At 42.2% G+C, this 27,593-nt stretch overlaps 1 protein-coding gene across 1 annotated transcript in view; it reads right to left on the reverse strand.

Annotated features, from left to right (window-relative positions):
* Positions 1-568: 568 nt before the first annotated feature.
* LOC112540238 (syntaxin-binding protein 4-like) overlaps positions 569-27,593 on the reverse strand; it is a 47,735-nt gene continuing 20,710 nt past the window's right edge. The window contains exons 4-21 of the mRNA XM_088153292.1: positions 27,350-27,419; positions 25,993-26,067; positions 23,335-23,420; positions 21,552-21,678; positions 21,192-21,333; positions 20,881-20,987; positions 19,627-19,780; positions 15,999-16,071; positions 15,314-15,411; positions 14,509-14,605; positions 13,299-13,420; positions 11,710-11,802; positions 9,270-9,335; positions 7,638-7,826; positions 6,341-6,457; positions 5,136-5,182; positions 4,221-4,360; positions 569-2,221 (exon numbers count right to left, since the gene is read on the reverse strand). Coding sequence (XP_088009418.1) covers positions 2,160-2,221; positions 4,221-4,360; positions 5,136-5,182; positions 6,341-6,457; positions 7,638-7,826; positions 9,270-9,335; positions 11,710-11,802; positions 13,299-13,420; positions 14,509-14,605; positions 15,314-15,411; positions 15,999-16,071; positions 19,627-19,780; positions 20,881-20,987; positions 21,192-21,333; positions 21,552-21,678; positions 23,335-23,420; positions 25,993-26,067; positions 27,350-27,419 — 1,865 coding nt within the window. The 3' untranslated portion in view covers positions 569-2,159. The remainder of the gene's footprint in view (positions 2,222-4,220; positions 4,361-5,135; positions 5,183-6,340; positions 6,458-7,637; positions 7,827-9,269; positions 9,336-11,709; positions 11,803-13,298; positions 13,421-14,508; positions 14,606-15,313; positions 15,412-15,998; positions 16,072-19,626; positions 19,781-20,880; positions 20,988-21,191; positions 21,334-21,551; positions 21,679-23,334; positions 23,421-25,992; positions 26,068-27,349; positions 27,420-27,593) is intronic.

Raw genomic sequence — 27,593 nt, forward strand, 5'->3', positions numbered from 1 at the left:
ATCACAGAGACCCCTCCCCTTCACTCCCTGGGGTATAAGAGGGAGGGGAGGTGACACACAATCCAGCTTTCAAGGTTTTGTTATGATAGCACATCCCAGTAAAGTATGGTTCTAGTCTTCCTGTGGAACCTGTTTTCTCCTCTACTCTATCTTGAAGAGCTGACATGGGCAAGGGAGGCCCAGACGGATGAAAATGGCATCCTGGTGTTGTGGCAAGCCCTAACCCTTTTCTACAGGTGTGGCAACATTCCTTGCCCACTCCAAGATGGCAGAACGGGTGGCGCAATGCCCACACAGGTGCTTTGGCTATTCTGATCAAAGCAGCGGGAGCCTACTGATGTCCGATGTGCAGTAAGGCAGAGACGTCTCTACTTCCTAACTGCCTTTCCACGAACTGGCAAAGTCTCCTCACTCGTAACATAAGAACTTCCATCTGGCTCACAACCCACTCCTGATCCCTTATCATCCTGAGAACTGACCATTTACACTCCTGTTGCCTTGCAGGGACATGGGCTTTTTAACATAGATCAGACACTCATATCCACAAGATGAAGTCGTTTTTATTTGGATCATAGAAAGAGAATGAGGGGCTTGCTGCTGGTCATTCCGCTACCATGACATAGACCACCAGCTGATGGTCTATCCCACCCTCAGCCAACCTGTCAATGGGGATGTTCAAACAAATATAGAGACTGGCTGTTTCCCTAAACCACAAACTTCTCGGATACTCATTCCTGAAAATAACAATAGCTAAGCCAATGTGTCATCACCAACTCAATGTTGCTGAAGTTGTTCAATAAGAGATACCAGGCTCATAGAGAAATGCAGGAGCCTACAATCAGTTTCAGAAAGATCTCATCCGCCTTGCCCAGGTGCTCTAGGAGGAAGAGGAGGAGAAGGAGAAGGAGAAGGAGAAGGAGAAGGAGAAGGAGAAGGAGAAGGAGAAGGAGAAGGAGAAGGAGAAGGAGAAGGAGAAGGAGAAGGAGAAGGAGAAGGAGCATACTATGCACTATCCTTACACACTTCACTTTGTGCTCTGAATGGGTTAGTACTGTGCAGAAAAATTCTGTATATTCTCCCTAACCAGCCTCTGTTCAATCTGATGGAAGAGAATTTGCTTTCAAAGTTATCTTCAGAATAAAAGAATTCCAGTGAAATTCTCATGAGTGGTGTAGGCCCCTTCTGCACTTCCTTAGCTCCAAGTTGGTCAAGAGATTCCGTGGCTTTCATTGAACGACATTCTTTCCAGATGTCTACTGGTCCTCTGCTTCTCACATTTCAATTCAGTGTCAAGGAAGACACCCTCTGCTCTGAATCCTTTCCCTGATAGGAAAGTAGAACTGCCCACCACACGGCAGAGTGATGGAAAGATGTCTAACACAAAACAACACAACCAGCCGTAAACCTTTCTACCATGTTCCAACGATGAAGCTCAAAAGCACTCCCAAGAACAAATGAAAAGAAATTCTCAAGCACCTGGAGAATAAAGAAAACGCATCTTTTTGGGGGGGGGGGGACAGAGGAACAAATCTTTTAAGAAATCGCAAGGCAGATCTTGGCTAGCATTTCTCTGGGTAACTAGAAAGAAAAGAGCTTCTTGACCACAAGGTCTGGGAAGGGAGGGAGGGAGGGAGGGAATTTTCCTCTTTTGCTATTAATACCCAAACCCAGTCACAACAGACTTAATTAAACTACAGGATTTGCTTCCAGAAAATGGAAAGGGAAAATCATACACAAGGATATCGGCTTGGAAATAAACACAGCAATCACTTTGATGATGGGAAGTTCACAATCGGAGATTCTACATGAACTCAAATGCAACATCTCCCAGTGGAGAACCCGCTGCTTTGTTCTAGGCCACTCATGCAATGCCAACTGTTGGAACCCTGCTGGGATCACAGCGTTCCCTAGAGCCAGTACCCCCAGGCCCCCTCCTTGCCATCATAGTCTGTTTGCCTGCCATCCCCAAGGGCGCACTCTGTGAAAAAGAGTTGAGATAACAGAGCATGCTTTCCACTGCTCTGGATGTTGTCTGGCTAGAACCCAAAGACAGAAGCCGTGGAGGGAACTGAAAGAAGGCCCTGGAGACCGTTTTGAAGGAGTGCTGTGGACCAGAAATGGCCCATGTCTAACTTCAGGAGGTAATGGAGCCAAGGTCCTCAGTATTCATAGCTGGGGGTCCTCTCATCAGCTTGGCAGTTGTCCCAGTCTTTCAGCAGAGCTGTCCAAGAAAGCAACAGAGCAGAAGATCAGAAAACATCACCAGGTCACCATCGAACACCCCATCATCAGTTCTCCAATCAACATCTAATCTAGAGATGCCATCAAGCTTCATAACCTTAGCTCAGAATAGAAACTTCAGCAGCTGGTACAAGGCAAACCCCCGCTCACCACTGCATTTTTTTTAATATCAAATTTTAATCTAAGCCTAAGAATTCAATCACACGCTCTCTTACCCACTGCCTCTAACTTCTTTTATCTGACAAATCTGGGTCTCCAACCACTTCCCCCATACATCTGTTTGCCTTCCTGCTGTTACTCCAGCTCTACCTCTATAATAGGACGTGAAGGGAAGGAGAAGATATTACTCCATCACCCTCCATCCCCGGGACCCTGGTAAATATAATTTCATAGGCAATAACTACCCCTGTGCCAGCTACTCAGAGTAACGCAGAGGTGTAACTCCTACTTCTCTTAGACCTGGAGCAGTGGTTGACCACAGTTTCTGAAGCCCATCCAGGAGGAACTAGATCTCACTAGGGTCTAATTTAGCTTCTCTTGGCTCACAATAATCTAAACCAGATCTCCTGGAGACAGGCAAGGAACCATCTACATCCAAAGATAGGCCAGTTTAATAGGAACATGTAGGATATAGCAATTACCCATCCTTATTCTAAACAGAATCGTTTGTTTGTCTGTCTTGGTTTCACACTTGCTTACTGGGGTATTCAGCAGGAGCAGGAAGCAGCAACCTGGTGTTCACCGAGGGCTCATTCCTGACACCAAGTTCTTCCCTTAAAAGAATATTTCAAAAAACAACTAAATGGGAAACTGCATGGAGGAGGAGGAAGGGTTTTATTTATTTGTATACTCTTTTTTTTCCTCCTAAAAGAATCCAGAACGTTTGCAAAATAATACATGCAGAAAGCAATATGCAATTTTATTGTTCTGGGAATGATAACATTCCAACATCTAATTGTAGAAGAATTAGAAAGCTACTAGCAATGCTAAATATGATTTAGTCCCATTGTAGCCCCCAAAACCCTATTCCTGTGATACCTCAGCTCAGGGCTCAGGAAGAAGACATCCTGTAAACCCCGCAACATGTACAATGCTCCTTGGATTGGATAATAGAAAAAAGTGAGCCTTTTTTTGTAATCATAGAGTAAGAGATAACTTTGTCATTTACTTATATTTGCTGCAAAGGAAATTAGAAGCTTCCTCTTTTTATTTCTGTTTATCTTTTCTTTCTTCACTTTTTTCTTTTTTATTTCTCATTTTCTTTTTCTTTATACTGCATTTGTTTGTGTTAGTTTTTATGTTGTCTTTAAAACTTTTAATAAAATTTATATTACAAAAAATACAATGCTCCTAGGCAGCATCCTTTGGACCACCTCTCCCACGATTTTTTAAAATTAAAACAAAACCCAAGTCTCATCAAAGAAAGTTCCAACATCTCCTAAAGGCAGAAAGGAGTTGTATGTAAAACGGTATGTAAAAGGTTATATGTAAAACTGTACATAAACACATATGAATTAATAGATAAATAAATGTAGCCATTTTAAAACAGTGCAGGATCAGAGCACAAGCCCAATTCGTTCAGTTTTCTGGAGGATGAGGAAGAGATGTTTGGTAAATACTTGGCATGGTCTCCCAAATTGGCTTACTCCATACAATGTTCAGGTTTTACTCAATATCATGCTGAAGGACCTTTGTTTCAGCTCAAATCAAGCCCCCTCATGGCCAAGTAAATACAGGGTGATGGTCAAGGCAAGATATAATGAGTGCTTCAGCACCCTGGACAGGGTACATTTGCGTAAGGCCTGGAAGAGACCTCTCTCACTTTCAGGTTCTGCAATCCACCCACCCACCCACCCGCCATGTAGTAATAACAGAAAAGAAACTGGTCTCTGTGTTTCCTGTGTAGCAGAAGTGCTTAGGTTGTGAGTCAGCCTGCTTGTCAAAAATCTCCAGCAGCATTGTCTATAAGAGGAACTTACCATCTCTTGTAGCATTGGACAATGAGTTGGGCTCCAACAGTTCATTGCCTTCTGCTATCAACAATCTGGCAAGATCTGAAGACAAAAGGGTAGTTTCTGAGATTTCTGCTCTCTTGTCTTCATCCTCCTGGCTGTCAATCCTTAGGAGGGAAAATATAATTGTTCATGATTTCCAGTGTTGTAGTCTTTTAGTGTAATGGGCTGTGGGAATAACCCTGGGAGGCAGGAGGAAGATCCACAGCCTAGACCAGAGATGGCGAACCTATGACATGCGTGTCAAAGGTGACACACCATGATGTGAACACACTAGCGTTCACCAACACCTCATATTTCATTTTTGTAATTCTTTGACGTTTCTTTACATAATACATAGCACCACACATGATCAAACTGTATTTTTTAAAAAATAAACTAATATGTAAAGAATTGTTTCTCTTTTGTTCAGGGGGTTGACATGCCAGCAGAGTCAAGTTACGCATTTTCTTAATTTTTAACACACCGAGACCAAAAGGTTCGCAATCACTGGCCTAGACAATGGGTCATATCTGAGCCCAGAGAAGGAATGGGGGTAGAGAAAGCATCTCAGAAGGGACCCTCCCTAGTTCTCTGGAAAGTAAAGGCAAGAGGAAGGGAGAGAAATGTACTTTCAGACTTGCAAGATTCTACCACTATTATAATAAAGGTAGTGTTAGTACTCATGGTATGGGATTCCTGTCTGGACTACCTCAAAGGGCTGACACTCAGGGAGACCTTGAAGAAAACCATACGAGTTCAACTTTTCTACTTGCATTATAAGAAATGGAGGGACAATGGTCTGTCTTACAAGTCCATCGTAATGATTACTCAGAACATCCACAGAAGGTATTTCAGACATGCTGCACGCATGGTAAGAATGAAGCCCAAGGAAGCTCTCACCTCTTCTCAGATAACAAGCAGGACATGCTCAGGAATCTGTGGGCATGCTGGTTAAAAACAAAGAACGAAAAAGGCTGTCAGCATTATAGAGATGAGATCTCATCCCTACTAGGGAACATCTTTTTTCTTTGCTGAATTTTTATGAGTCATTCCAAAAAAGACCCATGTCTACTGAGAGGACAAACAAAACAAAAATAGTTTAAGAACGTCAATCGAAGCTATTTAAATCAAGTTCACTAATCGTAGTGCTAAAGTTCAGCTGCAAAAATTAAAAGGGAGAAGTATCTGACTTCCAGACTTTTTATCATCAGGATGGGTAGCACAGTGTTGTCCAAACTTGGCCACTTTAAGATGAGTGGACTTCAACTCCCAGAATTCCCCAGCCAGCATGGCTGGGAGTTGAAGTCCACTCATCTTAAAGTGGCCAAGTTTGGACAACACTGGGGTAGCAGATTTTAATGCAAAAAGTGGAGTTCCCCACACAAAAAATAAGGACATGTATGTTGCTATTGTCAAGATTAAAGGGACAATGTTCCCAAACCATTGTTTGTTTAATTTTAATCCACATCTATCCTTCCCTAAGGTAGAAAGTTCTTCCACCCAACTCCCCCAACATATAGCTGTGAATTTAAATCCGTTGTAATGTTAGTTGTCCTGATGTCATTTCTTCTGTACAATTTCCCCTAATCCAAGCTTTTCAACCCAAATCCCCATGTCTTCTTTTTAAACTCAAATTCCCCCAATGCAAACTTTTACATCCTTTTTTTCTTGCAATAATCTGATCAATGCACGTTCTTCTTCAGCCACATGACTTACAAGCAAATGGTTCCATTCATGTGGACTTTTAACTAGAGAAAGAAGGAAACTATGATAGTCTGTTCAATGCTCCCATCTGTGATGGTTTAGGAACAAGTCTCTTTTGGAAGATGTCACAAATACTCTAATAATAACAATAACATCCAGCACAGATTTTTCTCTACCAACAACCTTCAGGCCTTTCCCTTCTTCTTGAAATAAATGTGATGGTCTAGACCAGGGTTTCTCAACCTTAGCAACTTTAAGGTTTGTGGACTTCAACTCCCAGAATTCCTTGCTGGCTAGGGAATTCTGGGAGTTGAATTCTGCACGTCTTAAAGTTGCTAAGGTTGAGAAATCCAGGCCTAGACATTGAGTCCAAGATGGCGGATCTAATCTGAAAATATCACCTGAACAAACAATAGAAGTTTCCTGTTGTAAATTTCCAGGTGTTTCTGGGCAACCTCAGACTTCTGTAACTGCTCATTCACCAAGGATAGATGTTTCTTCAGTTTTAAGGCATCACTCTAATTTGGGGGAGAATAGAGAGATTGAAAGAAAAAGGTAGAAGGAAAGAGTTGGAAAGATGATTAGTGTTAGGTAGTAACTTGAAACATGTTTGTTCACCCAGGTGTTTACAAAGTAAGTTTTGCTCTGGAACCAAAATGTTAGTAAATACATGATGGTGCCATGGACAAGTGTTTTATTAGAGTCAAGAATTGCCATAAAGCAAGATGCTATGCTCATGTTGTTTCTACTGTTTTTATTATACGCTGTTCTCATTTTTATCCATTGCTCTGGATTCCTTCCAGAGGAAGAGGGATTAAGAGAAAGAACTGGAGAAAATCACAAAATATAAAGACCTGCAAATAGAACAACTATAGCAAAAGCAAGCGAAGATAGTACCAATCGTAATAGCTGCCTCAGGTGCAATCATCTGGAGCACCCCTTGAAGACCATCAGCCTTGACAAAATCACCATCAGTCCATTGCAAAAGGCAGCTTTACTTGGAACAGCTTCCATCCTGCGACGATATCTTTGACCCCATCAAACAACAACATCTGCCCCTCCCAGGTCCTTGGGAAGGACTTGATAGGTGGACAAAAATGCTAGATCCGGTCTAACATCTGGCTGATTGTGTGACCAATAATAATGATAATATTGATGAAGAAGGTGGAGGTAGTTGAGCTATTTAAGGTACTATCTTTCCCACTAACTTTTCAGAATGAGCTGAAATTTCTTTCCACCTCTTTCAGTACTGACCCCATACAGTCCTTTCTTTCTGATTGTCAACTATGCATATGTAAAGAAATACAAACATTCCTGCTAGATCAAACTCAAAATACAGCTGGGCACCATGAGTGAGACAGGTGGGGAGACAGACAATAGAGCAGCAGTTACTAAATATTGTTTCTAGCTGGTGAGGGTTGTGGGGGGGGGGGGAATTGGGGGGGGAGTTTTGTTCTGGATTCCATATCAAGCTACAAACTATATTTTGCTGGCCCAGCTAAGACCTGTACACAAATCTTGATAAGCCATGATCTGATTTACAGATCTGGGCTTACAGCTACTGTGACTTGTAAAGCATGGTTTATAAGTTAGTGTTTTAAGTAAACTCAGCCAATAGTGGCTTAGTCAACAAATCATTATATTCAAGCAAACCACAACGCAATGAATGAAGCCCAACAGTTCTTGCTTCAGCCTGACCTCTGATTCCAAAAGCTGCTTATTTTTCTTTCCAGTCAGCTGTGTTTTCAGCTCCAGGATCTCAGCTTCCAACAGATGGATAACTTCTTCATAATCTTGCTCTGCACTCTGAGCTTGCCATTGGAGGAGTTCAGCAGCTTGCAGCTTGTTCTGCAGACACTGGTTCTCTTGAAGGAAGCCCAGCGCCTTCTAAGATCGGTGGGGTGGAGGAAGAAGAGAAAAAGATATATCACTAGACATAATATATGTGGGAATGGCCTTGGGAGACAGGAGGAAGAGCCGCAGACTAGGCAACGGTCAGATAAGAGGCAGCTGAGCCCAGAGAAGGAATGGGGTGTGGGAAGCATCTCAGAAGGGACCCTCCCTGGTTTACTGGAAAGTAAAAATGAAGGAGAGAGGATATGCCTTTCAGACTTGCAACATTCTGTTACTGTAACCTTACAATAAAGGTAGTGTAGGTATTCATGGTTTGTGCTTCTTGTCTGGACTACCTCGAAGGGCTGGCACTACCATATCATTAAAAAATCATTGGGTTGAGGTTTGTAATTTAGAGTAAACTGCTTTGCCAGTTCCCACCCTTGAAATCATTGCCTGCTTCCCTTAGTTCAACTTGCTTAGGGGAGAAGGAAGTGATTGTAATACTGAAAGTGCTCATAATAAAACCACAGTTCCCATCGGGCTGTATCCATCATGCTGGTAAAGGAATTTAAAGTTGACCTTGGGGGAGGTATGAGACAGCTGTAAAGGGAAAACTTGGAGAAGAAGGAAAGGTGAGAAAGAAATTCAAAATAAATCTGCCTTGATTGTTTTTAGTATAAGATGGGTCAGAGAGGAACTTTGAGAGACTTTCAAGATTGATGTCATCCCTTTGGGGTAGGCCAGATCAAGGAACTGACATTGCAAGGATTCCAGGAATGCTATTTTTGTTGTTGTAAGGTAAAGTAATTGAATCTTGAAAGCTTGCCCAAGTTTCTCTGACCCATCTTATACTAAGCAAAATCAAGACATGGGTATTAGACACTTCCTCCTATCTCAGGACTGTGAAATCTCTGCTTTAAGTCCCCACCCACCCAAGGCCCTCTCATACCTTCCCCAACGTCAGAGTGGAACTGTTTATCTATAGAGGTTGTAGGTTCTCCATCTCTGAAGGTTTTTAAGAGTGAACAGTCACTTCTCATGGATGGTTAAATTGGTTTTCCTGCACATTGCAGAACATTGAACCAGATAATCCTTGTGGTCCTTTTCAATTCCACTGTTCTAAGATACTTTCCTTCCCAATCTCTGCTATTAAAAAAGGGAGAAGGAAGAGAGAGAGGATGGATCTTTGGAGGGGTGATGACCAGGATTAATATTTAGGGATGGTGGAAAGGAACATAGGTGTATGTGGTAGAAGCCATGAATTGAACTTGATTGGAGAAAGGAAAATGTTTAGGGCTCGTAAAAAACTGTATCTCCAATTGATTTTGCAGGGTCTGAATTTGATTAGGATTCTAGCTCCATCTTGTCAGGATATTCCTTGTCAGGAATACTTGGAGTTGCAGCATTGTGAGCTGTGGTCCCAGACATACCCCTTAATTATGTGCATCTTCTGGTCAATGAAACAGAGGTGTGCAACCAGTTCCCATCACTGACCTGATTCGATCTCTGAAGCTCATCTTCCATAGACTTCTTGTTGCTTTCCACCTCCATAAGGAGAGACTGGAGGGGAGAGGGGAAGAGTTACAGTATCATCAATTCAGACAGTGCTTTCTTTAAAAAAAAAATCCCCATTCCAGGTGGACCTGTGACTTTGTGTTCCTCAAACATTCTCAGAGTTTGGAAACCTTTGTCATGGTGTCCTTCAGCTGTCAGCAAACCAGCTTTTCCTATCACGGCTTTCAATGGAGAATGGCCTCATTGTCATAGTTTTTGTAAAAGCCAAGAGATTTATGCCCACCCATTAGGAAAAACCAGTCAGGAAGCCTAGACCATAGGCCTGAACTGAAGGCAAATTATCATGATCTTCTGCTCATCCCTGTCTTGACAAAAGATCCCTGCCACTTCCAAGTAGATGTAACTACTACTACTAGTAGTAATCTAGTTGACTTTTTAAAAAAATAACTTTATTAGATTTTTAAAATAAAGAGATAACAACTAACAAGAATTAATAATTAAGATAGAAAGCAGAAAAGAGAAAAAGGTAAAGAATGAAAAAGAAAACAAGATCAAAAGCGCAGAAAGAAAAAGAAAGAAAAAAATACAAAAGAAACATGGCTTCCAACTTTCTTTTATAACAGATATACGTATAAAGTTGCTTCAAGCTCTTACTCTAAGTTTACAACATAACTTTCATTTTTTCTGTTGTCTACTATTATTTCTAATAATCAAATCCATATATCATGATCTCATTTTTTGAAAATGACTTATTGACTTATTCTGAGTCTCTCCAATTTAAATCTCACACCCTACACTGGCTCTTTAAAAAGGATAAAACAACAACCACAATGACTGCTACAGCAGTAACAGCAACAAAAACTCACAGTAGACACTGCTTATTGAATTTATTGACACCTATATAGACTTAATATTACCATATAGAAACTTTTCTGTACCTTAAAGACATGTGAAAAATAAGAAAGATGGAAGATCCAAGAAGTAAGAATAAATGGGAAATACTTTCCAGTGCAAATTTTTCACAAATCTGTTCCACTCACTTCCCTCAAATCTATTTTTTGGGGGTGTGGGGGTCAAAATATACACTGGTGGGTTGACATCTGCCCTTTTCAGAGTTTGCCAGATGCTTTGCAACACAATGCACATAAATGTGAACAGGTGTATCAGGGCAGGTTCGCCCAGAAATGTTCATCTGGGGGGAAGTGCTTGCCTTGCAGAAACTAAGAAAAGCAAATAGAAAAACGTATCTGTGAAGAGAGCCATGGATGAAACTGTGTACACAGCACAGAGGCTCGTAAACTGATGTAGAAATGGAGCAACATGAGGTTTTGCTCAGGAAAAGGAGAAATGCAAAACTGATGGACTCACTCTTTCTTACTGAGGTACAGATAGGTTTCTGGTGGTGCCAAGAATCCCCTGAGGATTGTGGTTCCCACAAACAGGAGACAAGTTTGCAAAATTGGTTCTGGGCTGCTCCTATCAACCATCCCACCTTGGAACTGCCCAACCCTCACAGAGTTCTTTTTCAGGCTGTTTTCCCAGCCTCCAATCTGCTCTGTGGGAATGCAGGTTTATTAACATCCTCGATGAAGAACACAACTGAACACAACCTTCAGACAATTGAAACAGTGGGTCGTGCCTTGCTGTATTCTGACCTCAGTAGTGCACTATATAGAAAGCTTATTCTACCCTTTTAAATAAATTCCCAGGTCATCTGAATTAATGTAGAAGATAGAAGAATGGCCTTGAAGGACAGGAGGAAGAGCCGCTACCAAGGCAACGGTCAGATAAGAGGTGCTTGAGCCCGGGCCAAGAAAGTAACTTGAGAAAACATCTCAGATAAGCCCCTCCATAGTTCACATGGAAGTAGAGGGAGGGGGAAGCACATTCAAACTTGCAAGATTCTGTTCCTAGAGCTGTTTACAATCAAAGGAGTCCTGACCTATATGGCACTGATTTCTTAAGTTGGTCTACCTTGCAGGACTGAGAATGAATTTCTGATCTTATGCCTTTTAATAAATTGTTAGTCAGAAAAGGTGTGACCAGACTCCTGATTATAGCAACCATAGACCAACATGGCTCTTTTCCTACTTTCAGTTATATACGGTACATAGTTAAATTTACATGACAGCACATCTAGCAGATAACAAGGATCTGGCAATAAAATCCAGTTCTCTCCCTTTCATTGTGTACAATCCTCAGTTGCCTTAATTACATCTTGTTTTTTTTTAATATACCCAATTATTATTTCAACTTTTTACGCTTTTGTTGGACCTTTTACGCTGCTGCTTTCGGTCATAATACAGATATCCATCCATCTGTCTGCAAGGGCCAAATCGCCATGTGTTATTTTATGCAACATTGGCCAAGGAACATCATCAACATTCATGACATTGACCCTTCTGTTTGAGAGCCTTACCTTTAACCTGTGGACTTCCTGCTGTAACACCACCATTTCCAGCTGTAGGTGGTCCAGCTTCTCATTCTCATTGCAACTGAGAGAGTCAGACATCTGTAAAGAGAAGTTGGTCCAGCCAAGAATGCTGGTGAGTGAACCGTACTTATCTATGAGATTCATAAATCTATTTTGGTATGCTCAGAGCATTGATCAACCACAGTGGCTGTACAAACATAAATCATGATCACATGGTTAAGCACTAAGCCAACTAGACCCTGAAATTATGAGAGAGAGATGTGCTGATATGAATTCTCTGCTTTCAAAGTGGCAATGGTGGCTTTGTGTACAGCTAATGGCTTTATAAACCCCAGCCTCACTACCTCCAGCCAAGTAATATCAATCATTTCCAAGAGTAATTTTGCTAGAACAAATCCACCCTCCTACATTTACAAAGTGGGTGGTTTCCCCATCACCCTAAAGCAGTGTTCAAATCTTGTATTGCCATTTCGCAAAAGTTTCCTTTCCCTGTGAAAGAGGCGTTTGTTTTTCTACCTCATCTTCAGGGTGCTTGAGAATTTCTTTCCAATTTCTCTTGGGTGTTGATATGAGTTTACATAGACGGGACAGGGAACTCCTGGGTATTGTCTTTTTCTGTTGGACCTCTTTCCCTCACTCTGACGTCTGCTTCATTCAGGGAAAGAACTTGTATTTTATAAAAATTCCACCTTGATTGCAAACTCAATCTAAGACATCCCAGGTGATTTACAGTATATACAGCTATGATTACACTTAGCTACAATGCTTCCATGGCCATTTCATAGTTGACCAGTTATCTTACATTCACTGAGAAGAATAGACTGAAAACAAGAGAACGGGGAAGAGGCCTAAACAGCTGAAGATTTCACTACAGAAAAGCTTGGCTCCCCTTGAATATTAGTTGGGAAAAGCTGCTTACCTGGTGAAGTTTAACCCTTTCTGTAATACCTAGACAGGGCTTAACTCTTTTATTTCCTTCTGCATTTAGTTGCTTCTTCTCCCTGCCTTACTTCCACCCAGTTTTGCTGTACCCTTTCTCATTCTTACCCTGTTGGGTTACTACATCATTTTTATTTTTGTTGCTTCTGCTGGAAAGGCAAAAAGGAAGGTGTCTGTATGTATCTGTGTGGTTACTGTGGGAGAGTGTAGTTTCTGTGGGTCATAGAAAATGATTGGCATATGCAATTGATTTTATGCATGGGATGACTTCTTTTCCTGCAAATTAAGCTTCATCAGTCTTTATTAACTTAATTTATATTCATTTATTCTTTTTCCTGACTCAACTCTTTTTGGAGTGTGGCTTCTGGCAGGTGATATTGTATGTAAGAGGGTATCATGAATGCATACACATATGCATATATACACATATCATACATATAACTGTATACATATGTGTGTGTGTGCATACACACACCCCTAAGTGCTCCACCCAGTCAGATACCCAGGGACTGATTTCAGCTGAACTGAATTCATGTTAGTCTACCTTTGGACTAAATATGGGATCCTCCTAGATCCCCATCATTACAAAGTAAACAGGAAAAGGTGCAAAAAGCTTTGGGCAATTCAACACTGACCGGAGAATGGAAAGCAGATGTGTCCAGCAAAGTAGCCACTTCATGCGGAGTGAAAAGTGCAGAATTTGAATGGTGACCTGGGTCGTCTTCTGGCAACAAGTCCCTGAGAACTTGGAGGAAGTCTGGGTTCAGGAAGAAAGGAGGGACACAGGCAAACCAGAAAGATCGGTGACATGGCCTTAACACAGCAGAAAGTTTGGAAACATTATCATCCCTCTGCTCATAAAAATGCTGTATTTAGGACAATTATCTCCCCAAGTAGCCATTAGAGGGAAGCATTTCTCTACTTCTCAGTCAATGCTGAGCAAAGCAGATCTGGAAGGGACTCTCTCTCTCTCTCTCTCTTTTTGCTTCCTAAAGCTAGCCCAGAAACCTGGATTGTGTCCACCACAAATTGTATCCACCTTTCTAATTACAGAAATCTGTCCTGAAATGGTTTTCAACCAGCTAGCCTTTCCCAACACAGCATTCAGCTTTCCCACTCTCCTAGCTGTACCCCAACCATCTGGCACAGCTATTACTTACTCTAGCTGGGGATTAAGGGAGTCAAAGCCCATTAGATCTATGGGGTTCATGTAAGGAAGGCTGCAAGAAAGGTAAAAATAAATCCACTAATAAAACACAGGCAAAGAGCAGAAGGTCTAGAGAGAGATGGCAAAAGGGCCTCCGTGCAATACCCATAGAGAGTAAGGAAGAGGACCTTGATGGAAATATGCAACAGCTGTTACCTAGGCAAAGGGGGATGAAGCATTTTTGGAAGAGGCTCAGGCAGACACCTCCCTCATTCACTGGGGTATATGAAGGGGGAGGAGATGGGGCACAATCAGACTTACTATGGAGTTGATTTCCTGTACTGGTCTACCTACTGGGGCTGACAGCACCTTCTTTCTGTAATGGTATGTGGGAATGACCTTGGGAGACAGGAGGAAGAGCCACAGCCTAGATAATGGTCTGATAAATGAAATCTGAGTCCAAAGGAGGCATGGGGGTGGAGAAAGCCTCTCAGAAGGGACACTCCTAGTTTTCAGGAGAGTAAAGGTGAAGGATGGGAGGGGTACTTTCAGACTTGCAAGATTGATATTAGCCCTTCGAGGTAGTCCAGACAAGAAGCACAACAGTGAATACTAGCTCTATCTTTATTATAAGGTTACATTAACAGAATCTTGCAAGTCTGAAAGTACCTCTACCCTCCCTTACATTTGTTTCTTACCTCCATAGGCCACGGTGCCCTGGGAGTCAGTTGCCAATCTCTGTCGTAACTGCCTTTTCTTCTCTTCGCTCACATTTAGGTTTAAATACTGTAGCACCTTGAAGCCAAAAAAGCAGGCAATGAGAAGAATGACCCCAAACCATCAAAAAGGTGGGGAGAAAACATGGAAGAAATGTTGAGAGCTATTTAGAAATGTGGTTTCACTCTCCTAGTATGTCCATCCACATTCTAGACGGCCTCCAGAAGGTTGCAGATCCCAGGCTTTTCAGCTATGGACATGAACTCTGGGGAATTTGAAGAGTTGAAATCTACACCACTGGAGGGCACTCAGGTTAGGTAAGGCTGTTCTCCTACATCCAAAGTCATCCTTAAGATGGAAAGCAAATACCTTCTTGAGAAATCAGCTCTGCATGAAGCCTGATCAGAAATGGAAGACCTTCTTAACAGTGGGCCCAACCCTATTGCAGGGCCTTTTGGAAAAAGCAATGGGAGGAGGTCTCCAAAGATTCATTATTTGGAATCTGCATATGCCCTGGTTATTTTTCATTCAAAGCCATGGAATTAATCCATTAAAATATAATCCAAATAATTATTTCAGGTGCATACAATGTGCTTAGAAAATGACAGGGCTGCCCTAACACGTTACACAATCCCATTTTAGCTTGGTCTCCCAGGATATAAAAACCCAGACCTTGAATTCAATGCAGTTTAAGTTAGTTATGACCAAGGAGCCTACATCAGGTGTGACCTCATTCTAGATCCAATCCTCTGATTTGTCTGGAATGGCCTGTTGGGTTGGGCTCACCAATTCAAGTTTGCCATCCTTGAGACGAACGTGAGGGTCCAGGGGTACTTTAGGCCTGGGGGCTGAAGATGATCCCTGGTTTGAAGGACAAGCAGGAGCTGTAAGGAAAGAAAGAATGGCCAGCCAACTTTTCCTCCACTGGGTACCATCAATAGAACTTTGGAAAACTATTGGAAACAAAGGATGAGTAGACCCAGAAAATGCGTGTGTCCAAAGTAAAAAAACATTTTACCCTTAAACCTCATCAACAGTTTTCTTTTTTTTTTTTCATCCCCTCTCTCCCACAGTTCTTCCATTCTTAATATTAAGGTATTCAGCACCAGTTGACAGCAGCTGAAGACAGACTGGGCTGCAGGAAAACCTTTAGAAAAGGGCCTCCAGTTATGCAATCTACAGAATCCCAAACTTTTTGCCCACAACAATCCTGGAAGGTAGGTTGGGCCAGGAAAGAATATCCGCCCCAAAGACACCCACTGAATGTCCATGGTTGAGTGGGGACTTGAACTTGGATCTGCCCATTCCTGGTCCAGCATCTTCACCACTACACCACAGTGGCTCTTTAAGCTTTTTGATCACAGGAAATTGCTCTTTCCTGTCAATGGTCTCATGAGCTGGCATCCAAGAATGTTTCCATATCTCATAATAATCCCTTGTCCCCTTTAGATTGACTGCAAAGTCTCCTTACCAGAAATGATGCACGCTGGTGGGCAGACACCTGGGGATGGAAAAGGCACAGGAGAGTGGCTGTTGCGTCTACTCTGGAAAAGAAGGAAAGTGCAGTAGGAGAATTTTACCCAGGAAAGAAATGAGAGTGAAAAACAAAGAAGAGTAAAGAGCTTCCTTTTGGGTCATAAGGAAGTGGACTTTACTTCCCTTTAGTAAAAAAAAAAAAAAAAAAGTTGGGATGTAGTACATTGCTTCGTGTCCTAGTTGATTCAGGCTATATAGAAATCCAGTCAATCAATCAATGAGTCAATCAGATCAGTGTGTTTTGAGAAAAACAAAGATATTTTCAAACCTCCAACAGTCCAACACTACCACTAATATATAGTATTTAATTGGAGGAAAGAACAGAAAATGAAGAGGAGGAAGTTGTGGTTCTACCACTTCAGAACTCTAACCTTTGAGATGGTGATCCTGCATAAATCTACAGTGTATTCTTAAACTGATCGAAGTGTCCTAGCTTTCCTCAAAGCATCTTGAGAAATAGAGTTTCCTGCAAGAGGAGATCAGTCCTAAGATAAAAATAAAGTCTCTCTTCATATAGATTTCTCAGCAACAATATAGAAATGACTTGCCTTATTCTAGAATGCTTTTTGGTAACTTAGCCAGTGGCCCTATCCAAATATTTATCTCCAATAGAAGGGACTATCTGTAGTGCAGGGTTGAACTGGGGAGTCCTTGGGGCTCTCTGAGCTTGGTGGTTGGCTGGCAGATGTTGGTGGATGGCTTTTTGAAGGGGGTGCAAATGTGGTTATGTGTCTATTGATGGCTGATTTTGCCTAGGTGGGTCATGAAATGTCTGCAAGCAAACCATCAAGCTTAGAGAGCCCCAAGGACTCCACAGTAATGACGGAATTTAGCATAGCTAAATAGCTCTACTCCAACAGAAGAGACTATCTGTAGCTCAGGGTTGAACTGGGGAGTCCTTGGGGCTCTCTGAGCTTGGTGGTTGGCTGGCAGACGTTTCATGACCCAACTAAGTAATATCATCAGTGTGCGTGAGTGTGGGGTAGGCACAGGCAGCAAACCTCACACTCCCTCGCACTGATGATGTCACCTAGTTGGGTAATGAAACACCTGTAAGCAAGCAACCAAGCTCAGAGAGCACCAAGGACCCACAAATACTAATCTGGTCCAAACCTGCTCAATTTCTCTGAAGTCAGCCAAGATGGGCTAAATGCTACAGTGCGGCTTGATATCCCCAAAGATTCAGGGGAAAAGTAGTTTTCCTAAAATATAATTGGAAATGTAGCCTGTATGGCTTTCTCCCAAGCATCCTGGGCTAGCGTTGGACTAAGGTTAGTCATTCTGAGAAATCTTTCACCTCTTACCTCTGTTGTAATTTGTCTGGCTTTGCAACACTCCAGTTTGTTAATCTGCTATGAAGATTTTTTTTTTAACTATTACAGTATTATTATTCTGGGTGAGTAATCCTGTCCATATCTTTTCTGCCTTGCTCTGGAATAAGATTGGCTCAAAGGCGGTTTAGGAATGCGATGATTAAATAAATAGGTATGTTTTCCTTGCAGAACTTTGGCTTCCAACGGAAAGGGTATGATTAAGAATCCAGTGGTCTCTGGGGCAATTGGCTCTTTTCATAGTGCTATCCTGGTTACAAAAAGAACAGGAAAATGATCTATCAAGGATGCTGGCGTAGCATAACATAAGCCTATTACAGCTGTTATGCAACTGTAATTGAGCAATGCATCTGCAAACACGCGTGAAGGGAGAAATGAGATGGATTGACTCCTCTCTGGATCCCTCCGCTTTTCTCCTCTTGTTTCAATCTCCCTGAATCTGGCAGGAGGGATCTGTGGTGGTTGCTGCCCCCCATCCCCGCTTTACGGAGAATAAATCTTTACTAGAAGGAGATGAGTGTCACTGCCTCCCTCTTCTCAGTTTGATAGTTAACTGAGTCACCCGCTTGCGTGGTAGGCTCCATTCCCTGCCAGAATGAGTCTATGGATTGCAGAAGGAAAAACAAATGTTTCCTTGCAGAGATTATGGTTAAGGAGCGAATTGAGAATTGAAGAGAATGGAAGAAACATCATGGAAAATCTCGTGAGTCCCATAGTTATTTTACAGGTACAAAGAAAAACACTGCATTTTTATTTCCTGCCTTCCTGCCTTCCCTCCCTCCCTCCCTCCTTCCCTCTCTCTCTCTCTCTCTTTCTCCTTCCTTCCTTCCTTCCTTCCTTCCTTCCTTCCTTCCTTCCTTCCTTCCTTCCTTCCTTCCTTCCCTGCCTACCTGCCTTCCTGACCGCCCACCCACCTTGCCTGCCTCCCTTCCCTTCCCTTCCCTTCCCTTCCCTTCCCTTCCCTTCCCTTCCCTTCCCTTCCCTTCCCTTCCCTTCCCTTCCCTTCCCTTTTTTTCCTTCCTTCCTTCTTGCTTTCTTGCTTTCTTATCATATTTATATAGCCGCCCATCTCACACAAAGTATGGGAGATTTAATGAAAGCCCCAGGATTAGCTGAACCTGTCCTTGTAGCGATGGTTCAGTTGAATCTATTCTGCACATGCGGCTACACTGGTCCTCCTACAATGATCAAAGGAGACGCATCTTCTCATCTTCTCTTGCTACATGCACCAAATTATCCTGAGGAACGTCATGTCAATGTCCTCTTACCAGACAAGAAAAGTGTTATCACCCACAAGGTAGCAAAGTTCTGTATCACTACTGTGAATGTGAACAAACAACTGGAGAATTCTGGGAGTTGAAGTCCACACATCTTAAAGTTGCCAAGGTTAGAAAACACTGTTCTGCTATGTAGGACCAAAATACTGAATCCCATAACACTAATATCTGATTAATAATTGCTTTAATACTTCAACACGACTAGAGCTCATTCATACAAATATGTACCTGAAAAGTTTCTGGTGGTATCTAGATGGGGTTCCCCCCCCTTTTTTCTTTGCTGTATTCAGTTTATACTGTATATGTTCTATTTTATCTGGTCACTGACTAAGATTAATTTTATCTATATAATAAACATACCTACCGTACAGGGAGTACGAAACAGGACTAGGGTACAAAAAAACAAGCATCTTTGATCAATCCATATTTTTTAAAAAATTAAAAAAGAAGCTCCTGTAATTCACATCTAGCTCCATATTCCCCTATATGGCTTTTCCTTCCGATTCAGCCAAGATTAATTCCAAGATTGGGACATTTCTTACTTGCTTGGCAGAAGCCAACCGGGGAGAACAAAGGCTAAGGGAAGGTGCCTCCTCCCTTGTAAAACTCACTTGAGAAAGAGGGGAAAAGCTTCCCACTCTGGATTGGTTGCTTAGAAGTTGAGTTCCCCAGGCTTTGTTGAGCTCTGCCTCCTATCTTGACTAACTGTCTGATGAACACTTTCATATCTGAACCCTTGGGAGGGTTTTCTTCCCCTTTACTAAAGCCATCTTGTAGCTGGCATTTCAGAAAAGCATCTGCCTTCCACCCTTGGAGAGGGAGAGAAGAACCAAGCAGGTCCAAATGAGACCATGGCTACCACTTTGCCCGGAAGAAGATGGTCAAGTTCCAAAAGTGAAGAACTTCACTGGGTTAATGTAAATCATGGTTGGCTCATCAGGATTGAAAATCTTACCTCGGGGGACCTCACGTGGACTTTCCACCTGCAAGGGGCCAAGCCGTTGTCCCCCAGTCTTATGGGCAATGAATGGGCACTGTTGTTTGCACAGTGTCCTGGATGCAGTTGTCCTCTTCCTGGAATGAAGGCCACTTCTGTGTTTCCTTCATGTCTTGAAAAACAAAAAAGCAACTTGCTTATAAAAAGACCAGAGAGAAAGTGGTGCTTTAACAGAGATGGCTCTTAGTAAACAGAGAAGTAAATATGTTCAGAGGAACTGAGTTCACACGTCGTGCTAAATAGACAAGTCAACATAAGCTTCCTCAAACTGGTCCTCCAGATGCCTTGAATTATAATTGCAATGGAAAGTACTAAGTTGAAGAAGGTGGCTGTATAGTTGTGGGACTGAGCCTCAGACGCATCAATTCCTCTCCTTCTCTGACAGTTCTCTGAGAAGGAACATGGAAACTTCTCTTGTGTTTTAAACTAATCAATGATTTTTATGATGTCTGAACCTGAATAAACTACAGTTAGCCTTAAATATAGGACAAGGCAGGGCTGGGTAATGTGATCCCTGGGATGCATGTGTCATCATGTTTTTTGAGGGGGCATTTGCATCCTCCACACAGGCACCCCAGAATCATGAAAGTAAATTTCCATGGCAAATTGCTGAATAGCAATCAACTTCATCACCCTCATCATCATCATCTATTAAATTAATGTGCCTCCTGACTTTAGTCAAATTTTGCATCATTTCTCAGTAGAAAGCTAAGGGGAAAAGGTATGTTAGGTATGTCTCATAGCTGCATTACATTTACATGAATTGAAAAATCCCATCATGGAATCAGGAGGAATTTAAGCACTGTGCCTCACAGCACATTGTGGTTCATGTTTTGGTCAAGAAATATGGATAAAGATGATGCCATCAGCTCTTCTAGGTAAGCCAGGTCAACCTTGTAGGAATTCCAGGAATGCTATTTTGTTGTTGTAAGGTAGAGTAATAGAATCTTGAAAGCCTGTCCGTTTCTCCCTGCCCCATCTTATACCAAGCCAAATCAAGGCAGGGTTATTCTGAGTTTCCTTCTCATGCTTCCTTCTATCTCTGGACCGTGTAATCTCTGGGTAAGCTGCATCCAAGTCCCTCCTTAATGGCACACTCCTTCTTTCCCCAAGATCAGCTCTAAATTCCTTTAGAGATGTCTATTCCAACTCTATTCCAGATGTTCCCTGGAATGCCTTCCAATGGCCATGAACTCCAAAGCAACAATTTACCTGAACAAACTCTTTGCCACTATCTGTTTAGCCTCCTCATGTGTGGTACCCACCAATGAGTCTTTATTGATGGCAATTAGCTGATCTCCTGCTTGCAGGCACCCATCCTGAAAGAATGTAGGGAGAAGAATAACAGTGGAAAATCAAGCTTTATGAGCCAGGAAAGATAAGGGCTGTTTTGTTTCTTCAATTCTCCTTCCTTATACCAAGTTCTTCATACCAACCAGAAAACCTTGAAGGAAAATCTCTGGCTTGCTTTAAGATAGAAATAGCAACATAAGTAACTGAAGGCATTCGAGTATTTGGCATACCCTATTGCAGTCCCCTTCTAGTTGTAGGTCTTGGACATAAACCATTGGTCCATCTGACCGGTTGGTTCCTCCAGCAATGGTTAACCCCAAGTCAGAAAACTTTCCAATGGAGATGCTCTGGATCTCAGTTCCAATGGAACAACTATAAATGAAAAAGGTAGTGCTGTAACTTAGCAGAACACACAAAAGAAATTAAATACTTGTATTCCTGCTCAAAGAAGACATCTTGGAAAATGAACCCCCATGTACACAAAGATGAACTTCCACCATGCAAGGTGCACTGAATATGAAAGGCCATAAGGATTGGCCCAAGCAGTTCCACGAACTGTTCTTGAATCTTCCCAGCAATTCAGTACATACTGTGAGATTGAATGGGGGGTATGTCCTGCATTTCCAAACAGCATCCCATGGGAATGTGCTGGACTCAGCAACAGAGGACTCTGGGAACAAGATGAGGACCCTGATGATGTGCTTCCCAAGGACCTGCCTGAAGAACAGAGTCAAGGACAGCACTGTAAGATGGATGAAGAAATGGTTTTTCCATTTCTGTCTCAGATCCTTACTTGTGGTCTGGATCTTCAAACCAAGGACCCCTTAGATCTGTCCACAACTGCCCTCTGAAATAAGCACTATGACCCCAGAGAACTTCTGATCCACTGGGGGTCCATGGGCACCAGATGTTGGAATGACTCAGTTTATTATCCTAGCTGTAGGATTGATGTGCTTAGTTTGCCTGGACAATGATAGCCTTTATTAGCATCTAGATCTTCCAATATCCTCTACAACTCTGATTCCTAACTTCAGACTCATGTCCATAAGGGATATGAGGATTGGGATCAATCTAGTCCATTCAACAAATTGTACAACAGCACTCCAATTTCTTGCTGGTTTTCCCAAACCATTTTAATGGATTTTATTTGTTTTAATGTTCAATATTCAATTAATAGAAGCGACAAAGAAAAAAGAAACACCCCACAATCCAATTTTCTAGATGCACCTCTCATGAAAAAATGAGGTTTTGTGGGGATTTTTGGTCAGAGAAAGACAGATGCTAGCAATGCTGCAGAATCCATTTGCACAGCAACCAATGGTAGATTTCTTCTGAATATTTACTGCTCCACCCAAAGACTTCCACAAGGAAGCATCAAAAAGTCAAGATGGCAGCTGTAATCAGGTGATTGAAGCCCCAATCCTTTTTTATGTGCATCAATTCCACGGTCATGGCTGCCATCTTGACTTTTTAAATATAAATTGTCCCCCCGCCCCATCTCTGGACACATCTGCCTTTGTCCTAGCACATACTGTCAACCAGAAAACTAGCAGTCAGAAGACACGATAAAACTCCTTAATTTCACAACACATGGACAACTCAACCATAGTTTCAACTGAGAAACTGGGATTTAGACTAAGCTAAATCCAAGAATGCTAGAAAATTTCTGGAAGCTTGGCATTCAGACAAATCAGCCATCAAACCACATTTACACACCATTTAAAAGAGGCAATAAAAAAGCTAAGAAGGAAACAAAAAGACTAGAACACATCCTCTCCAGCAGCCAACACCCAGATAAGCAGGGATTAACACCAGACAAACAATCAAGCAGAAAACAATGCCCTAATCCAGGAACTACCAAGGAGAAAAACATCCACCCACCAACACTGGCAGGGCAAACTACTGTATATAAACAGGGAGAAAACCCCACACTCGACTCACACTGATGATGTTACCTAGTTGGGTAATAAAACTTCTGCAAGCAAGCAACCAAGCTCAGAGAGCCCCAAGGACTCCATAATAATAGGATTTTGCAAGTCTGTGCTGCACCCCTTCTCCTTCTTATACTGCAATGAATTAGGGAGGTGTCTGCCTGAGCCACTTCTGAATCTTATCTTGTTGTTCTGGACTTAAAAAATGTTTCAGCCCCTTTTGTCTAGGCAACAGTTCTTGCATATATCCATCTAGGTAATCTTCTTTCCTCTTTACACACTGATGACTCCCTAAGGCTCAGACTTGATTTAAGAAATTAAATCCTCTCCCCATGGAGATCCTGCACACCTTCTCTTTGCACAGATGAACTACTGAGATGTTGCTCCATTTTTTGATGAGATCCCCCACCCCATTTGCCAGTTCAGTATCATAAATACTCACCGCCTCCATGGGAAACAGATGAACTGTGAGCAGAACCGATGCTGCTATGAGATCCAAATTTTTCCAGCAGTTCAGAGAATTCCTTGCTGATCAAGAAACAAAATATTATTTAAGACAGCTACAATGGCCTTTAAAAAAAAAAAAAAAAAAGTCAATCACATCAGCCTGGATCTATTTGAACCTATTTCTTTTGATTCTAAAATTAGGTTTTCTCAGGAACTCACATTTGCCAGCACATTTCAAAGGCGGCAATATTTAGTTAACAAATTCAGTAGTTTGCATTCCGCGATTCTATATACAGCATAAATTCACTAGTATCTAAAATTAGACCTCCTAGGCTGGTCGCTCTTTTTCCAATTCCATCACTTCACAGGGATGATGGATGTGAAGATAAAAAGAGATGAAGGATGAGCTATTTCTGCTACCCTAAAGCCCATCATGTCCTATCCTTCCTGACTGCAGGGTAGGGAACCTACAGTAGATCTGTCCATTTTAGTTTTCTCAGATTCTCATTGTAGTCTCAACTCAGCTTCTCACATTTGTAAAGCCAGCAGATGCTGAAAGGGAGCCTCAGAGGCAGACACTGGCTATTTATAAGTTTTTTAAAACATTCAATTCTTGAAAAAGAGTGTTCTTTTTAGTTTTTATTATGATCAAGGGCTTCAGAAGCCCTTTTGAACCACACGCTCCAGTCCATCCCAGGGAAAGAAATTATGCTTAACGCTTTCAGGTCAGGGTTGAACCCTCTTTGGGCCAGTCTCTGCAGTTTTCTTGGCTTTTTCAAAAGTGAAAGAGGGAACTGGCCCACGGCCACCCAGCTGGCTTTGTGGCTGAGGCAGGACTCGAACTCCCAGTCTTCTGGTTTCAAGCCCCTGCCTTTAACCACTACACCAAACTGACTGTCAAGAAAATTAGAGGCAGTCAGATACCTCCATATAACCCCCAAGGGAGTAACAGCTCTGTCCTTTATCCCAACATCTGGCATTTTGATGCTGTTTGTTCTGTATCTCAAGGAACCGTTCCTTATTTAAGGTCCAAATCCAGTATTGCTAATAAGGAATATGGTCTCCTTTCTCCTCCTCCTCCTCCTCCTCCCCCCCCCCCCCCGGTTTTGGGAGATATAGACTACAGCTGCCAAAGCAGCCTTCCTTTTCACTGGCCACAAGTATAACGTATTTGAGATCTGATTGCTTTCCAGCCTGGCTTCATTCTTTTAATGCCAATTGCGAAACAGTTGGTGGGTCAACGTTCTTTTAGCTATCAGCCTTCCAAATAAATTATTCAAGAGAAGCACTGTTGACATTAAAGGGACAGTCATCACCATCCAGAATGCTCTTTCGAACATCCTGCCCCTGGAGGTGCGATTGGCCCCCTCACTCCTGCCCTTCCATAGGGCTTTGAAGACCTGGTTCTGCCACTTGGCCTGGGGTGGGGAGGGAATACCTCAAGCATGGGGATGGCTAGCCCCATAGAGGCCTTCTGTCTTCAGCCTCAGATTTTTCATTTTCTTGGACTCTCCTTCCCCCTTTTTTTGTTGTTTAGTCGTTAAGTCGTGTCCGACTCTTCGTGACCCCATGAACCACATCGCGCCAGGCCTTCCTGTCCTTCACTGCCTCCCTGAGTTTGCTCGTGGCGAAGGGGCTTGCGTAACTCAGTGAAGCCATGAGCTATACCGTGCAGGGCCACCCAAGACGGACAGGTCATGACAGAGAGTTCTGACAAACTAGTTAGTTAACCAAGCAGATGCAAGAAATGTCTACATCAGAATAAGGAGGGCAACAGCATGGTACTGTATGTTGTTGTTCAGTCATTAAGTCGTGTCCGACTCTTTGTGACCCCATGAACCATATTGCGCCAGGCCTTCCTGTCCTTCACTGCCTCCCCGAGTTTGCTCAGTTTCATGCTCATTGCTTCAGTGATGCTATCTAACCATCTCATCCTCTGCCATCCTCTTCTCCTTTGGCCTTCAATCTTTCCCAGCATCAGGGTCTTCTCCAAAGAGATCTCTCTTCGCATTAGGTGACCAAAGTATCTGAGCTTGAGCTTCATTATCGATTCCCCCTTTTTAGAAATGCTTTTAAACTGATGTTTTATGTATTTATATTTATGTTTTTAATGTTCAGTGTGAGTCGCCCAGAGTTCCCCCACTGGGGGGAGATGGGTGGGTGAGAAATTTAATAAATAAATAAATAAAATCCACTTTGGCTTTATTAATTTCAATGGGATGCACACAACCTGAATGCTGCTTCTGAAATCCAGAAACAGCATGCTTGGAAAGACAATACATAAATCCATCAGCTAAATAAATGTAAAGCATTGCATATAATTGAATAAAGAACTGCTCATGTTGGGATATATTTATCTCATTTTATTCGTCTTGCAATGTTCTTTTTTTTTTTTTTTTGGTAGCTCTTCAGATGGCAAACCTGAGAGTTACTGCTGATGAATATGTCAGAAAAATTTTTTTTAAGGAGGTGTAAAACAGCCCCCAAAGCAATATATCCTGTGAATGAACATACATTTGGTTACTTGTAATAATAGGGGTGCCTCTCCCAGGTTATGTCACTTGAACACCATGTAACCTTATACAGAAGAAGAACGACAAAGAAGTGCTTCCAAGCAGATCCATTGTCCATCCTGAATAAAACAAAGACCTACCGAGCATCGTCATCTCGGGTGACAAGAAGGCGCATATAGCTGGTGCCGGAGGCTGTCCTGAGGATGTCCACAGCTCTGTTGGAAGTGAAGAAAAGGAGCAGGAAATGAACTAGGGCCCATAAGTCAGCTTCTACCTAAAACATCATTAGTATGGTTGGTCACACAGTCAGCCAGATGTTTAGACTAGATCTGACATTTTTGTCTACCTATAGAGTCCTTCCCAAGGACCTGGGAGAGGCAGGTATTGTTGTCTGATGGTGTCAAAGGTATCGTTGCAGAATGGAAGCTGTTCCAAGTAAAGCTGCCTTTTGCAAAGAACTGTTGGGGGTTTTGTCAAGGCCGATGGGCTTCAGGTGGTGCTCCAGATGTTTTGGGATTGCACCCAAGGCGCCTATATCTGTGGGTACTATCTACACAGTCTACTGAATAGTTCTGACTGGATTTGGTCCTTTTAACTATCTGACCCTTCCCAAGGTGTCCAGGAGAGTTAAAGATGCTATCATAATATATGCACTCTTCCAAGTAATGCAATTTTTTGTAATTGATGGGTTGAGACACTGTCAAATCTGATTCTTATCCAAGTGCTTTTCTGGATCTTTTGATATTGTACCAGCTGTACCAACCACTATTGGCACCCCTACGGCTTTCTTTTTCCACATTTGCTTGACCTCCATTTGAAGATTTTTCCCTATTTTTCCCTACTTCTTTTTCATTTCCATGTCCCTCTCCAACTACTGCAGTGTCAATTATCCATACTTATTTCATCATCATCATCATCATCATCATCATCATCATCATCATCATCATCATCAGTAGTAGTAGTAGTAGGTAGAAGTGCCTGTTTTAGAAGGACAGACCTGATTTATACTCGGATAGGAGACTGCTAGGATATCCCAGGGCTGTAGGCCAGATTTGGAAGATGAAAAACTTCCCAGAAAAAGGCAAACCAGCTTGACACTCCTGCCCTACATGTTTGTGTAGCCACCAGAAATCAAACCATGCTTGAGAGAGACTTTTCCTTAGATAACAGGAAAATGTTGGATCCCCTTTAGTTAACTCATTTATGAGGGACAGTAGATTGCTTAGGCTTGGGTTGCTGAACAATTGCCCTAGTATGGGAAGAAATGTCCACGGGGCTGCAGTGAGAACAAGTGAGAAACGTCAAAAGAACAAATCAGTATTATTTGATTGATACATAAAATCAGCCAGGTTTATGTGTGGATAGGTTATACTGCCTTGGAATTCTGGAAGTCAACTGAGTTTTTGAAATTATCTTCCGTACCATTTCTAACTGTGATTTGCAAGCGTTAAACCTGAGCTCTGAAATACATTCAGAGGCTTTATTCAAGTGCTCTACCTCTCATTTGTAACACCAATCAGGCTGTCTCCATTCACTTCTAAGATCTGATCTCCTGGTTGCAGACGACCTAGAGAGAAGGAAGAAGGAGAAGGGAAAAGAAAAGGGTCATATAGAAGTGGTGGTATCATGCACATATTTTGATGCACAAGCATTCATTGTGAATATTTTGGACCATCATAACTACCCTGCTGACAATGAAGATGATGGAGGAAATCATCAATTTTAGGGGTGCACAGTCTGG

This window comes from Python bivittatus, unplaced genomic scaffold (genome assembly GCF_059951505.1).
Source record: "Python bivittatus isolate LINGU-HERP-01145 unplaced genomic scaffold, Pbiv_v1 ctg000030_np1212, whole genome shotgun sequence".
In the NCBI taxonomy this organism is placed as follows: Eukaryota; Metazoa; Chordata; class Lepidosauria; order Squamata; family Pythonidae; genus Python; species Python bivittatus.